The 15,404-nt window shown below is 64.4% G+C and overlaps 4 protein-coding genes across 4 annotated transcripts in view; 2 read left to right on the forward strand and 2 right to left on the reverse strand.

The window, feature by feature from the left end:
• The window catches only part of EMIHUDRAFT_105948 (hypothetical protein), a gene marked incomplete at both ends in the record, with an annotated part of 5,521 nt that extends 2,939 nt beyond the window's left edge, over positions 1-2,582 (forward strand). The window contains 4 exons of the mRNA XM_005760934.1: positions 137-820; positions 1,329-1,442; positions 2,112-2,186; positions 2,217-2,582. Of these exons, the coding sequence (XP_005760991.1) occupies positions 137-820; positions 1,329-1,442; positions 2,112-2,186; positions 2,217-2,582 (1,239 nt within the window). The remainder of the gene's footprint in view (positions 1-136; positions 821-1,328; positions 1,443-2,111; positions 2,187-2,216) is intronic.
• Positions 2,583-3,546: 964 nt separating this feature from the next.
• Positions 3,547-6,454, forward strand: EMIHUDRAFT_465518 (hypothetical protein; the record flags this gene model as incomplete). The annotated part of the gene is made up of 8 exons (XM_005760935.1): positions 3,547-3,991; positions 4,143-4,261; positions 4,329-4,689; positions 4,819-5,055; positions 5,130-5,146; positions 5,195-5,347; positions 5,377-5,521; positions 6,267-6,454. 8 exons carry the CDS (start codon positions 3,547-3,549, stop codon positions 6,452-6,454), a joined length of 1,665 nt encoding a protein of 554 aa, XP_005760992.1.
• Positions 6,455-6,885: 431 nt separating this feature from the next.
• Positions 6,886-8,721, reverse strand: EMIHUDRAFT_217267 (hypothetical protein; the record flags this gene model as incomplete). Its single annotated transcript, XM_005760936.1, has 3 exons — positions 6,886-6,944; positions 7,018-7,185; positions 8,517-8,721. 3 exons carry the CDS (start codon positions 8,719-8,721, stop codon positions 6,886-6,888), a joined length of 432 nt encoding a protein of 143 aa, XP_005760993.1.
• A 2,633-nt stretch (positions 8,722-11,354) lies between these two features.
• EMIHUDRAFT_217269 (hypothetical protein) lies at positions 11,355-14,272 on the reverse strand (the record flags this gene model as incomplete). Its single annotated transcript, XM_005760937.1, has 6 exons — positions 11,355-11,409; positions 11,611-11,708; positions 11,846-11,920; positions 12,005-13,345; positions 13,511-13,595; positions 13,716-14,272. 6 exons carry the CDS (start codon positions 14,270-14,272, stop codon positions 11,355-11,357), a joined length of 2,211 nt encoding a protein of 736 aa, XP_005760994.1.
• Positions 14,273-15,404: the final 1,132 nt, after the last annotated feature.

The following is a 15,404-nucleotide window of genomic DNA, read 5'->3' on the forward strand; positions in this document are numbered from 1 at the left end:
AGGAAGGAGAAAGAAGAGGAGAAAAGAAGGAAGAAGAAGAGATGAAAAACAGCCGCGGCCACTCCATGCCCTCTCCCGCCACGCAGTCCGTCAGGAGCCCCCTCCCCTCGTAACCTGTGTCACCCGAAATCCATAGTGTCACTCTTATGTTCTGGTGCTGTCGCCGCACGCCTACGGCGATGACTCGAAGAACCCGAACCACCCAGGGACGCCCGAGGTGTGGGACACGCATTGGGGACTGATCCCGTCCGAGGAGGGCACCCCGGTGGTGCTCGGGGAGTGGGGCGGCCTGTGGGACGACACAGGGCCGTGGCAGGAGCGGATGCAGGAGTACCTCATCGATCGCGGCTTGGGGCACTTTTACTGGTCGCTCAACGACAACTCGTTCGACACCGGCGGCCTCTACAACTCGGTAAACCAGCCCAAGTGGGACATGCTCGCATCCTCGCTCGCCAGCTCCGTGCCCGGCTTCCAGGCGGCCGCTGCGGCGCTGAGCAATCAACCACCCTCCCCGCCCTCCCCGTCGCCGTCACCACTGCCGCCGCTGCCGCCGCGGCCGCCGCCGCCCTCGCCCCCTCCTTCTTCGCCGCCGACCCTGGGCACCTTCGCTGACAAGCCGGCCCTGCAGGCCGCGGTCGACCTTTGGTGCAGCGATGAGGCGGCCGCCCGCGCGACATACGGCGACATCTCGGGCTGGGACGTGAGCGCGATCACCGACATGCAGTGTCTGTTCAGCGCTTGGTCGTGGTGCAACGGCGGCGGCTCCACCACCGGCAAGGACACGTGCAACCCCGACATCTCGGCGTGGGACACGTCGGCGGTTTCCAATATGAAATCCATGTTCGACAGCGCCTCCTCCTTCGACGCCCGTCGCTTACCTGCCCGCGACGACGCTGCCCGCCTTTGCCGCGCCAGCCGCCGGCTTGCTGCAGCCGCAGCGCGCGGTGCCCGACCACCGGCGCGCCCGCCCGCTCGCCTTCTCGCGCCGCCTCTCCGCGCAAAGCCGCTCACGCCGCGCGTACTCAGCCATCGGCGCGACATCACCCCCGCAGGCACCTCGCGACGGGTCGGCGCACTCGTGTGGCTCAACGCGGACCTACGGAGCGACTCCGCCGCGCGGCTTGGCGCTGCCCATGGCAGCAACAGGTGCCGCCCCACCACCCGCCTGCTGCCTCTGCCTCTCTCAGCCATGCGACCCCTCCGCCAATGCACACCTCGAACGCGACGTCAGATCCCGCTGCGACGGGCAACATTCGCGGCGATGAGGCCTCCGCCAGCACTGATCATCACAACTCGTCTGTTAAGCTACACGTTTTTGCCCTGTGCAGGTGAGCGGACCGCTGCAGCCACGGTGGAGCCACGGGTCGGGCGAGGGAATGGCCTTTTGGCGCGGCGCTGCTCTGTGCCTGCGCGCTCATGGCGCGTTCAGGGGTGCGCCTGCGGTGTGTAGACTGCGGGGCGCCGCGATAGCGCGGCGCCGACGATTGTGTCGCTCATTGTCACACCAACAACCCGGTCACAGTGTGTGTGTGCAGTCTGCAGTGCGTCCACTCCGGCGACCGTGACGCCGTCGGCGCTCGTCAAAAGCATCTACTGTGGAGCTCTAAGTGTGGTTGCGTGTTGTACTAGTGGTGCTGCACTAGGCGGCCCGTTTTTAGCAAAAAGCAGATACCACATCGCGCGTGGTCATCGAAAAACCGCATGTTCGCCGGGTCCGTCTGCGTGGGACCTCTTCGTACGGCTCCGAAAACCGCTCCTTAACGACGACTGCGCGGCCCGGCGGTCGATCTGCGCCTTCTCAGCGGTGGAGGGGATGTGGGCGGTACGTGCGGACCGCATGGTACTGCGATGGTTTGACGAGTGCGACTCCCAGCGTCGACTTTTTCGACCCCACGGAGCCCGCTCTGCTGCTCGGGGGGGGGGTCTGCAGACCACCCGGCCGAACTTCAGAGTGGCGGTGCTCCTCAAATACCGCTCAAACGCCCACGATGTTGTGGAGGGGACATATGCTGATGATCCTGGCCCGATTGGTTCGCTCAGAAAGCTTCTGGGCGGCCGTTAAGGTTCGCTCCCCGCACACCGGCCCCGGAGTTTGGGTACCCTAGAAGAAGGCGGACGCCGACGAGGCGGGGGAGGAGGAGGAGGAGGAGAGCCAGGCCGAAATCGGCAAGGACTGGACCGAGTACGTGGACGGCAATGGGCGCCCCTACTATTAGAACTCGGTCGACAAGCAGACGACGTGGACGCGGCCGCCGCCACCGCCGCCGCCTCCGCCGCCGCCTCCGCCGCCGCCTCCGCCGCCGCCTCCGCCGCCGCCACCACCACCCGGGCCGCCACCGCCGAGGGATGCGCCGCAGGGGCAGCGCCGCAAGAGGGCCAAGCCGGCACCGGCGGCGCCGCTCTATCGCACTCGCGATGCAGAGACGGCCCCCTCCGTGTTTGCACAGCCGGGCGGGAGCATGTTCTCCCCAACCTTTGCGCAGGGCATGATGCTGGCCGAGCTCAACGCTTCGCGCGCACGCGAGCAGAGTGAGCGGGAGAGTCAGGCCAGGTTCTTGGGCTTCATGGGCGTCCCCAAGTGATTAGCTCATAGCACTGCTGGCATGACACGCATAGTGGGTGGGTGCGAGCCAGGTGCGAGCGGCATGGTGGGCTCCGGAATGGGTACCGTGCGGGTGCGGACGGAAGAGAGAGTGCATGTACGAGAGCTAGCATGCGCATGCTCCGCAGGGGCAGGTGAGTACTGGTCAAAACAACCATTTGCACACTTGTTTGCAACAAAATGCGCTGCAAATGCGACATTTTATGGATCTGGAGTGACACTATGGATTTCGGGTGACACAGGTTTCGTGCACAACAGGAATTTTGACAATTAACAAGTTGCTATGCTAGAAGTTATGGGCTTGCCCATCCCGGAGTGGTTCGAACCCACGCAAACCCGGAAGGTGACGGACGCGTCGTGTGATGGTCTCAGGCCCAGTGAGATAGTGCATCTGACCACTCCTGATCATGCTGACCAAGCTCCTCTTGTAGCTCGATCGGTCACACCGCCATCGCCGTCGGGGAGAGGGGGGACGACACTGCTTCGGCAGCGTGCACCTCGATCCTGTACCGTGTTTGTTATGACCCCCCCCGATGAACACATCAGTGAGGGAGGGCGAGACGATCGAGGGGTCCCGTACCATGCGGAATCGACCCTATCCAGTGCTCAAGTGCTCAAGCAATACCAAACAAATCTAACACTCACGCGTCATTTGGGGCCTGGAGCCCTGTTTTGTTTGTTTGAGATTTTTAGCAATCAATACCAAAGAACTGTGTTTTGTTGTCAGCCTTGTGCACTTGTGATGCCTTTCCCTGAGAATGCACACAACGCCTCGTGTGTAATGCCCTGCATTCCGCGACTACCCCTGTCTCCTCTCTCTCTCCCCTGTACGCTAGGTTTGTGCCGCGTCCCGTGCCCCCGAGTTCATTTTATAGTCGACGCTAGGTACAGTACAAGAATGGTACAGTGAAGAATTTGCCAAAAAGAAATCTGTCGCGGCTTCAATGGCGACGGAGGGCTTGCCGCCTGCAGCTCTCGTGACGGCGCTCGGCTCCGCTAAGGTGCGTTTGCAGCTCTCTGCGGCCCGGCTGGACGCCGTCGCGGCGGACGAGGACGAGATCAGGGTCACGCAGCAGGAGATGCCTCACCTGACTGGCGGCGTGGTCTGGGAGGCGGCGAGGCTGCTCGAGGCCGAGCTGCGAGGCATGGACATCGACTGGCCGCGGGCGCGCGTGCTCGAGCTCGGCTCTGGGACCGGCTGGCTGGCCCTGCAGCTCGCACGGCGCGGCGCCGCCGTCACCGCGACCGACCGGCGCGGCATGCTCGATCTGCTCCGTCGCAATGTGCTGCGCAACCAGAAGCGGTTCCCGTGCACGGAGGAGGAGGCGCGGCGCGGGCGGTGGACCGCGCTCGACGTCGAGGTGGTCGAGCTCGACTGGGAGGAGGAGGGTGTGCTGGCCGGCGAGTCGGCTCACGGGTCGGCTATGACTCGCTCCCTTGGACGCATCGCCTGCCGCTTGTCGTGTGGTAGGCGAGTGGACCTGGCCGTCCTCCGTGCTAGGAGGTGTGCAGCACTGACTGACTTGTGGTCGTGTGGTAGGCGAGTGGGACCTGATCGTCGGTTGCGAGGTGCTCTACCTCCGCGAGTTTTACGAGGCGCTCGTGTCTGTCCTGGAGCGGCACTCACGCCCGTCCACGCGTGTGCTCATCTGCTGGCAGGAGCGGAGCAGCGAGCTCGCCCCCTTCAAACGCAATCCAGAGTGAATCATGGAGGGTCACTTGGTAGGAGCGGACGCAAGAAGGCCGCCACCGGCAGCCAGAGTTCCTCGAGCTCGCTGCCGCCGCCGGCCTCTCGCACGAGCGCCACACCACCCTCCGCACCGGCGCCGGCGCCGCGGTGCACGTGCTGCAGCTGCGGCGCCAGACCGCAGTCCCGACTCTGCCCGCCACGCTGCTGCCAGCCAGCCCGCCCTCGCCGCCGCCCTCGCCGCCGCCCTCGCCGCCGCCCTCGCCGCCGCCCTCGCCGCCTCCGATGCCGCCGCCGCCGCCGCCGCTCCTGGCCTTGGGCGGCGCGGACAGCGACAGCGACGATCCGGAGGGGGGGCGGCCACCGGCGGTGTCGCTGGGTTGCGGGGGAAGCCCCGCGGGTGGGTCGGCCGACGGCGGGCACGAGCCGCTCCTCCTCTCGCAGACCGGCAGCTCCAGCCTGCACGCCATCGCACAACGGACGTGACCGGGACGCGTCCCCGACATGTGCATGCACATGTGCTCCCTAGGCACCTTTAGCGTGCACGACTTTCGACTCAACGCGCGCGGAGGAGACTTCAGGCTGAGCGAGCCCGCTGCTGCCGAGGGCGCGGGCGCGGCCGGCGCGGCGTCGGCCGGCGCGGCGTCGGGCGGCGTCGAGATCGAGAGCGTGGCCGACATCGAGACGCTCGACGAGCTCGGCCATGGCGCTAGCGGCGCCGTCTGCCGCGCGCAGCACCGCGGTGGCAAGGACAGCGCGCCACAGGGTCAGCGGCTGTGAGTAGGGACTGTCTTCCGCGCGCGGCACCGCACCACGGGCGCGGTCTTTGCGCTCAAGCAGGCGACCTCCCCACCGAGGTCCCCTCTCTCCCCCCGGATCTCCCCCACATCTCCGCGCTCAAGCAGGTGACTGTCTTCGAGCCTGCCAAGCGGCTGCAGGCGGTCTCGGAGCTGCGAATCATGCGCAAGCACCGCTGCCCGTGGCTGGTCGCCTTGTACAACGCCTTCTACGAGGAGGCGCGCGTGTACGCGGCGGTGGAGCTCATGGACGCCGAGAAGGTTCCTAGAAGGTTCCTACACGTTCCTAGGCGCGCGTGTACGCGGCGATGGAGCTCATGGATGCCGGCTCGCTCGCCGAGCTGGTCGAGCAGCACCGCGAGGCGGGCGGACTTCGCGACGAGGCGGAGCTGCGGCGCGTGGCTGAGCAGATGCTGCGCGGGCTCGCCTACGTTGGTGATTAATTTTAATCATTAATTAGGCGCGTGGCTGAGCAGATGCTGCGCGGGCTCGCCTACCTGCACGAGCAGCGGCAGGTGCACCTCGAGCCATCTCTCGGCTGGACCTCGGCTGTGCCTCGGCTGGCTCTCGGCTGGCTCTCGGCTGTCGCTCGGCTGTCTCTCGGCCGTCTCTCTGCGTACCTCGGCTATACCTCGTCTGTCTCTCGGCCGTCTCTCTGCGTACCTCGGCTATACCTCGTCTGTCTCTCGGCCGTCTCTCTGCGTACCTCGGCTATACCTCGTCTGTCTCTCGGCCGTCTCTCTGCGTACCTCGGCTATACCTCGTCTGTCTCTCGGCAGGTGCACCGCGACCTCAAGCCGGCAAACGTGCTGCTCAACTCGCAGGGCGCCGTCAAGATCTCCGACTTTGGGATCTCGTCGCAGCTCGAGGCGACGGGCGAGGGGATTTGCTCGACGTCGGTCGGCACTTTCGCGGAACGTTCTCGGAATGCCCCTCCCAGGCGACGGGCGAGCTCTGCTCGACGTTTGTCGGCACCACCTGCTACATGTCGCCCGAGCGTCTGCGCGCAGAGGCCTACTCGTACAGCTCCGACATCTGGTCCTTCGGCCTCATCCTCCTCGAGCTCGCCAGCGGCGCCTACCCGTACTCCACCTCCGGAGGCGAGACTCGCCGAGATTTGCCGAGATTCGCCGATACCAGCGCCTTGCTCACCCCCCCCCCCCGTACTCTACCTCCGGAGGCGCATTCTACCAGCTGCTCGGCCAGATTGCGGACGAGCCCGCGCCGACGCTGCCCGCCGGGCACTTCTCCGCCTCGCTGCGGGACCTGCTCCGCCGCTGCCTCGACAAGGACCCGACGCGGCGCCCGACGGCGCAGGAGCTGCTGAGCGACGCGTGGCTGGCGAGCGGGAGCCACTCCCATGCATGACGAGCATGACGCACACCGAGAAGTGCAGCCGTGAGGACCACGGAATGGGGTCGCGAGTCCGCGAGGTCGAAGCACTCGAGGCACTCTCAGCACGACGGAAGAGGACAGAGGAGAGGACACATGCGTACCCCGTGATGGCTGATGCGAGATTCGAGACGCTCGGACCCACAGGTGGCACAGCCGTTGGGCGCTGCACAGCGCTCAGCCGCTCAGCGCTCACCGTACACCGAAACGGCAAGGCTCAAAGGCAACGCGGGGCCAGAGGCAGAGCGCGCGCGCGCGGCCGGCCGGCGGGCGGCGCGCAGTTCGCCTTTTCTTTGTGGTCGGTACGGGTCATTGTACGGTACACGCGCGCACAGAGACGCACGCAGCGCACAGAGACATGTGCATGTGCATGTGCATGTGCATGTTGTTGTGTGGCACACAACGAGCTACGCGGCAAACCACTCGCCGCGCGTGCGCTCCTCTGAGCCGTAAACGGTATCGGAGACTCTAGAGCGTCGCCGCTCACACGCCGGCTACTACCTCTTCAAGCCTCGCCGCCAGCGTGTCGAGATCTACACCAGCCACGTCCTCGATCTCAGCTTCCGTCATCCAGTCGCGCAGCACGTCGGGAGTGCTGGCCTCTGGCAGCGTGGCCGCAGCTCCCTTCTGCCCCACCTCGCGCGGCTTGAGAAACGCCGACTCGTCCTCGCGTGGCCGCTTGCGGTCGATCGGTGTCGGCCTCTTCGCTATCGGGCGCCGCGTTGGCGAGGCAGCGGCCAGCGCACACGGCGGTGGCCGCCTCCTCTCGCCGATGGCTCCCTCATCAGCCCACCGCCGCCGGGCAGCCGCCGCACCTGTTCTCGCCTGGAGAAGATCTGCGAGGCTATTGCCGCCGCGGGGCAGCGCAGGAGTCGGCGGCATTTGTCGGACAGCGTCTCCAAGCAGAGAAGAAGGTCCACCCACCTGCCGCGGCAGTGATCAACCAGCAAAGAGCAAAAAAGAATGCCCGTCCGCTGATACCACATCACAAACTGGTGGGGGCGACCGCGAGGTGGCATGAAGGTTGCAGCGAGAATCGGCGAGAGACTGCGAAGAGAGATAGGAAGAGGCAGACTCCCTAGGGTGGGCGACGGATAGCGCACCACACACCTCTCCTTAAAATCCCTGTGTGGTGGCGGCGTGCCGTCCTCCCATCCCTCCCTTGGGTTGTCTGTTTTCTTTCTTTCTTTTAAACTGGTGGGGGCGACCCTCGCATCTCCACGCCCGGACACGGGCAGGAGCCCCACGGCATTCAAACTTTCAAGAGCAACCTGCACCCCACTCCCTCCCTGTCAGGAGACGGAACACGGAGGAGCTGTATAGGTCACTAGAGACCCACACCATCGCTACATCACCACAGCCACCAAGTCGGATACAAGTCGATGACAATGTGCGCGGCAGGACAAACCAAACATGAGACGGTTACACAAGGACGGTCAGGCTACGGTCAGGAAGTAGGTTTGAGTTCACACTCTCCAACACTCCCCCATTGTCTCCGCAGTCTTCATGAATGAGGATGCGGCAGACAACAACAGCAGAGTGTGAATGTGTCTGAGCGTAGGTATGCCATCCAGACGGCAGAGACGCTCGTAGAGGCGCATTGGACTTCTTGCCAGAGGCGTTGGACAGCGGGACGGGCTAGCGCGAGGAGGCAGGACGAGGAAGAGTCAGACAGCAATGAGGTAGAGTGGCATTGCCACGTCGAACAGATGCCCAACACTCCCCCACGACGTGATAATCGCCACACAAGGCAGAGAGGGCGTGTCGATCGTCGCGTGTTCATCGCGTACAGCTCCGGTCGTGTCGAGCGGCGACGTCGGAAGTAGCGGCGGCGAAAGGCAGGGTCCACATTCGGTGCGAGATCTTTGCGGTAGCTGCCGTTGCAGCAGCCCGAGAGCTGGTAGCGGAGGCAGCAGCTGCGATGGTGGTCCGTAGGCGAGGAGAACGGACCGGTAAGGAGAAGCAAGAGGGGATACACGTGTCCACACAGCCGCAGTGCTGGCGGAGATGCGCTCTGTCGCAGAAGATCCGCAAGCACCCAAGTTGATGTTGCGGTTGTACTCATTCTGCTCAGCCTCCGAGCCGAGCAGTTGGCGGCCGCTGTGCCACCGTGTGCCGAGCCTCTGTGCCCAGCCAATCACCACGGCTCGCGCATATGCCCATGGTGCCAGCCAACGTATCGAGCGTAAGCCGGAAATGCTGTGCGGCAACACATCTCGCTTGTGTGCCGCACCAGCTCTCATGTCGGCCTCAGTGCCGCACTGCTCACTCCGTGCTCTCACCGGACGGTACCATGTCAGGAGACGGAACACGGAGGAGCTGTATAGGTCACTAGAGACCCACACCATCGCTACATCACCACAGCCACCAAGTCGGATACAAGTCGATGACAATGTGCGCGGCAGGACAAACCAAACATGAGACGGTTACACAAGGACGGTCAGGCTACGGTCAGGAAGTAGGTTTGAGTTCACACTCTCCAACACTCCCTCCCGGACCAGAAGCAATCAAAGCCCTTGTGAAAAGGAAAGGACACGACGAAGGACAAGGGTAGGCGCGAAAAAGAAATACACAGAGCAGCCCTAGCCAGGCCCCGCGCTGGCCGCGACCGCGACCGCGGCCGGCTCCCACGCGAGCCGGAACTGCCCTTCGGACGGGGGCCCGCACGCCGCGGCTGGACGGCAAGAGTTGCGGACGGGTCAGACAGAGGTCCTCATCGCGCAGAGGGGGGGGCGTCGCGAGTGCTCCGGATGGCCGATGCCACAAAGACGAATCTTTGCAGCGTCCAAAATCAAGCGGTACAAAATCAATGCAAAGCCGATCTTTCGGATTCCGATCTTTGCACAACAAGTCTCATCACGACGTCAAACGTTTTGCGAGGAGTACTACATCTCGACAACGATGCTAGGGTCCAACCCCCCTCTTCTTCAACTGCGTATGGTCACCAGAAAAGGAACCCCGTTGCAACCATGCACCACTCCCTTGCGACGGGGGAGAGCCGGCGCCCACTCCGACCGCTACCCCAGCCCCGGTGGCAGCACCGACTTCGGCGCCGACTCCGGTCCCGACTCCTTCGCCGCCTCCGTCGTTGTCGCCGTCGCCTCCCCCGGCTGGACCGCCTCCGTGCATCCACGGACAACAACAGTCTTCCTCCTGACTTCCTCCCATCTTCCAGGAATCCCTCTCTTTCTCCTCTCTTCACTCTCTCTTCCTCCTGTCTTCATTCTCTCTTCGAACAATAGGTGCGAACACGCTGATATAACGCAGTAGTGCACTGACTTTTACGAGCAGCGTTGCATCTTTGCAACTTAACCTCCTTGTATGTTTTGCGGAGCACACGCGTGTTTGGCTCATTTTCCTTTTCCAGTCGCCTGGCAATTCTTGTCCAAGAATGGGCTGGGGCTGCAGAAGCAGCGTATCTCAGTCGTTCTTCACACGGCCATCGCAGAGCAGGACATTGTGAATGAGCTTGCCTGCGGCGAGGGCGGTCGAGTGCACGGAGCTAAGTGCCTCGCCGTCCTCGCAGGAGTCGCTTAGGCGGCTCCCGTGGTGTACCTAGTGCCAGTGCGCGCCAGTCCCGTGCCCAGTAAAAGAAAGAAAACAGACAAGCAAGGGAGGGATGGGAGGACGGCACGCCGCCACCACACAGGGATTTTAAGGAGAGGAGTGTGGTGCTAGCCGTCGCCCACCCTAACCCTTGGTCGTCTGCCTCTTTCTATATCTCCCTTCGCAGTCCCTGGCTCGCCGATTCTCGCTGCAACCTTCAGGTAGGTAGGTAGGTAGAAAGGTGAAGAACAGCCAGGCTCGGACTGGACACCAACGCGGTATGGGTGGACGCTGGACAGATGATGACGACACGCACGAGCGACACACAGACACAAACAGGCTCACAAGACACACAGCCAGCTGGCTGCCACACACCCTGAGTCGGCGTACACATAACTCAGGGCCACATCCTCCCTGTCGCCCCCCCAGCACTCCACGGTGCCAAGGGCACAAACAAGGGCACCACTCAAACAACAGACGACAGGAAGTGACATGTGAGGCTAGAGCAGCTTGCTCCACCTCTAGCAATCTCACCGGCCTGCGAGGCACGGACGAGACCGTATGTGGGGTCTAGTGAGGTGTCTATGGACGCTCTCCTCATGAGCTAGCTGCCTGCGGCTAGCCCTTCTCGCACTCACAGGCGATGACAATCCAATGTATGAGTGTATGCAAGCTGAGGCGCGTGTGCTAAATCTAGGCCGCACGTCGTGGCACTATGACGGAGGTAGACGTGCGGCCGCAGCGCGCCCACCACATTCTCGGTGGGGCGCGCGTGTTAGCAAGAGAGTTGCGGGGAGAGCCATGCCCGACTTTTCGGAGGCGATCCCCACGCCACGGATGCCAGCCGTGCTTTCGCGGGAGTCGTCCCCCAAGCCGCGTCCCGTCAGCACTGTCCCCGAGTGGTCCCGCCTCGGCGGCACACACTCTCGACCAGGACAGTCCCGCCAACGGAAACGTGTCGCGCGCCGGCGACGATTGCGGCGTGGTCGTTGTGAAGCGGAGATGGCACGACCACCGCCCTGCATCGCAGACCGGGCAAGGAGGGGCCTGCTCCCGTTCCGCGAGGAACAGGAGGTCTCCCCCCCTCCCCCGGCCTGAGCAGCGACGCGTGGAAGGCAGCCCCTTGAGTCGAGGGCGGCGCGACCATTGCCCTGCCTCAAAGGCCGCATCGACTCGCGGGCAATGACCGGAGACCTGATCAGTGCAGATGGTCGCGCCGCCCCGCTCCGCCCCGCCCGCCGCCGCGCCGCGCCGCAGCCCGATAATTATTAATTAATAATTAATTGATAATAGGTAATTACCCCATCCGCCGCCGCGCCGCCCCGAACCTTCATGCCACGCCCAGTGTTGTGTGAGCATGCAAAAATTCTTCCTCACGGCGTTCCCTACCTACGCTACCAGCACCTACGCTCGAGTACGAAGTACCTACGCTCTACTAAATGCCCTACTCCTCCTCTACTACCGTACGTATGGGGCGCCGAACGAGCCGCGGGGCCGCGGCGCGCGAGGTCTGCCGGAGCGAGCGGCGCCAGGCCATCGGCGAGGGGGGGGTGTGCGGCTTGGCCGCGCCGGGGGCGGCCTCGCACTCGGTCAAGCAGCTGAAGAGCGTGTTGCGGCGGCTCGTGTGGTAACCCGGGCACTCCGGGTAGCACATGTCGCCGCCCGAGCTCTGGATTCCCTCCTCCTGCGCAGAACGGAGGAGCCGGGTTGGGCGGGGGAGGGGGCAGGGGCAGGGGCAGAGAGGGAGGGAGTCTCACTAGGAGACGTCGGATTGGTGGTGGTGGTGGTGGTGTGACCGATGATTAGCAGCAGCTCGGCGACCGCAAAGCCGAGGATGGGGAGGCCGAGCCGGTCGAGCATGAGGGACGGCCGCGGCCATATGGAGAATCGCCACACCTGCGCAAGACCAGATGGTGTGACTGAGCTCCCACGGAGGCTGAGTGAGGGAGGAGGGAGGAGGGCTCGGAGGCGGCCGCGCACCCTCGCTACGTCCTGCAAGCCCACGCCAAAGCTAAAGGCCGCGATGCAACCGAGCTTCCACCGGAGGGCGCGCGGCATTGCGGCGGTCACAGCACCAATGGCGAGGCGCCCCGCCCGCGCGGGAGGGCTGCTGACGAAGGATGCGAAGTCGGCTGCGCTCAGCAGTGGCTCAGATCGAGCCGCGATGATAGCACAATGCGCAAGCGGTTGGAAGGCACACATCTGGCCCCACAGATGCAAGAAGCGCTCGATGCGCAGCCTCCGGGCCAGGGCGACGAGGTAGGTGATCCAGAGGGCATACCCGACCATCATGGAACGAGGGCCCAGCGTGTCGAAGGCGAAGTAGTGCATCCATGCAGGTGGCTCCGCGCCGCCGCCAGGGACGGGGGCGACGCCCTTGAGGAGCGTGGCGGCGGCCACCGCCAGACCCGTCACACCATCGAACAGTGCTACCGCAGACATCGCCGCGGCAGCTTCTGGTGAGGCACTCGGGATCAGCGAGTTTGTCGGCCCACCCGGCAGTGGCAGTGCGACCGCCGAGGAGCGCTCAAGGCGCCTCGAGAGGTGGCCAAGTACCGAGCCGACTAGCCTGGGCAGGGCGAGGTTGAGGAAGGGCACGCCCAGCAGCGAGTAGTCGCCGACACGGCAGCAGACCACAGCACGGCACAGCACCAAGAGGGAGGCAACGGCGAGGCTGAGGCCTTTACGCGAGCGGCCGGGCGTGGCGGCGTGGTAGCACCAAGAGGCAACGAGAATCCCGGCGTGCAGGGCCGTCTCGACCTCTGGCTTTCCCGCCAAGGCCTCCACCTCCGACTGGCTCGCCAGCGCGAGCCAGCCGGCCCATGCCACGGGGGCGGCGAGCAGCCACCACATCGCGATCCCTCCCCAAGCCTCGATCTCGCCGATTGCCCCCCCAAGCCGATCCACACCCAAGCCGAGCGAGCGGCGAGAAACTGGTGGCGGTGGCTCGGGAGGCGACGGAAGCGGCGAAAGCACTGGCGTCGGGGCAGATTCATGCCGCGGCAAAGCTGGGAGCCGGCCGAGCAGCGCGGTGTCCGCGCGCATGGCGGCCGCCGGCGCAGGGAGAAGCGGCGGGGGGACGGGCAAGTCGCTGCCAGCCGCTAGTGTCACCTCTGCGGCCGTGACGATGCGCAGCACTGCAGCCACTGCTGCGGGATCGTTGCCCCCGGCGGAAGAGGTGGCGAGATTGGAGACCATGGCGTGGAGGACTGCCTGGAGGCGGAGGAGCACCGCACTGCGATCGGCGGCGGCGGCGCCGAAGAGGCGCAGCTGCTGCTCGCGAGGCAAGTCCGCGCCGGCAGCGAGGGATCGAAACTCAAGCTCGAGGAGGGAGCCGATCCGATGGCAGCTGGCTTGCAGCGGAGTGAGGGACGAGACGGGACGAGTCGATTCTCCCGGCGAGGAGGTCGTAGTAGCAGCAGCAGTAGTCGTAGTAGAGGACGTAGTAGTAGAAATAGCATCTCCCAGCGAGGTGGAGGGCGAGACCGAGGGCTGCGACACCAGGTCGTCGGATTCCAGCGAGGAGAGCAGCTCGCCGAGGAGCTCCTCCATCTCATCCTCAGGCTGCGGGCTGTGATCCCACCGGTCCGATGCTTCCCCATAGTCGCCTCGGCATTCACCCGCGCCGCCCTCCTCGCCGCCGCCGCCGCTGTTGTCGCCGCTGTCGTCGGTGTCGGCGTGGGGATCGCACAAGGCAGCGAGGACGCGCAGAGCCTCCGAGGTGGTGTCGCGAGCCTCAGGAGTCCCGGCGGTCGGGACGGCGAAGTCGCAGTTCGGGGAAGAGAGGGCGCGGAACGACGGGCTGGCAGAGAGGGCGCAGAACGACGGGGGGTTCGCGTCGTTGGTCGGCACGCCCCGGCTTCCGAGCGGCATCAGCTGCGCTCGCGCCCGCTCCAGGAGCTCTGCGGACGTCGGCGAGGAGTGCGAAGAAGAGGTGACCGAGCCCCCGACGGCATGGGTGGTGGCGACGGCGGTGGCGGTCGGAAGGGCGGGTTCAGCAAACTCGCGATCGGAAGGTTGGGTGCAGCACATTCGCGATGAAAGCATCAGCTTCATCAGGTCCGCTGTGCGCGAGACGGCGGCAGCCTTGGCCGCGGCAGCCTTGGCACTCTGGGGATTGTGGCACCTCCGTGCACGGCACAGCTTCTTTCTGATACCCTTCCCACCGAAAGCGGGCTTGTCCTGGCACTCGCGACAGAGCCCGCAATCAACCGCGCAGCAGCCTGCGCATCGGTTGCATCGGCGCATGCTGAAGGGCGATTGGGGGGTTGGTGTCGGGGTTGATCGCCGAGATTGCGCGACCGGTTTCTTCTTTTGGGAATCTTGAGTCGCTTCCCCGCCCGCCCGCCCGCCAGGCCGCCCCGGGAAATCCGCCTCGAGACTTCGAGACCTATTCGACTTTGGCCGCTTTGTGTATCTCGAGACCTGAATCGATGTGTTGTGGGGAGGGGTACAAAGTGGTCATTGTGACACCACCCGTATTTGCAACTAGTCCCAAAGGGATGAAAACCCTTATGGATATAATCGCCTAATTATCTCAGGAACATAGTGTGAATGCCCGGGAACAATAGTTGAAAAAGCGGCAGAGAGTTTGCGCGCTGGCCGCGACCGCGACCGCGGCCGGCTCCCACGCGAGCCCGAACTGCCCTTCGGACGGGGGCCCGCACGCCGCGGCTGGACGGCAAGAGTTGCGGACGGGTCAGACAGAGGTCCTCATCGCGCAGAGGGGGGGGGCGTCGCGAGTGCTCCGGATGGCCGATGCCACAAAGACGAATCTTTGCAGCGTCCAAAATCAAGCGGTACAAAATCAATGCAAAGCCCCCGATCTTTCGGATTCCGATCTTTGCACAACAAGTCTCATCACGACGTCAAACGTTTTGCGAGGAGTACTACATCTCGACAACGGTGCTAGGGTCCAACCCCCCTTTTTTTCAACTGCGTATGGTCACCAGAAAAGGAACCCCGTTGCAACCATGCACCACTCCCTTGCGACGGGGGAGAGCCGGCGCCCACTCCGACCGCTACCCCAGCCCCGGTGGCAGCACCGACTTCGGCGCCGACTCCGGTCCCGACTCCTTCGCCGCCTCCGTCGTTGTCGCCGTCGCCTCCCCCGGCTGGACCGCCTCCGTGCATCCACGGACAACAGTCTTCCTCCTTCCTGACTTCCTCCCATCTTCCAGGAATCCTCTCTTTCTACCTCTCTTCCCTCTCTAAAACTTCCGCCTCTCTTCATCCTCTCTTCGAACAATAGGTGCGAACACGCTGATAAAACGCAGTGCACTGACTTTTACGAGCAGCGTTGCATCTTTGCAACGGAACCTCCTTGTCGATTCTACAACTGCGTTCTATCGCGGGACGGCCGTTGCGAAATCAGCAACGA

This window comes from Emiliania huxleyi, assembly GCF_000372725.1.
Source record: "Emiliania huxleyi CCMP1516 unplaced genomic scaffold EMIHUscaffold_73, whole genome shotgun sequence".
Classification (NCBI taxonomy): domain Eukaryota; phylum Haptophyta; order Isochrysidales; family Noelaerhabdaceae; genus Emiliania; species Emiliania huxleyi.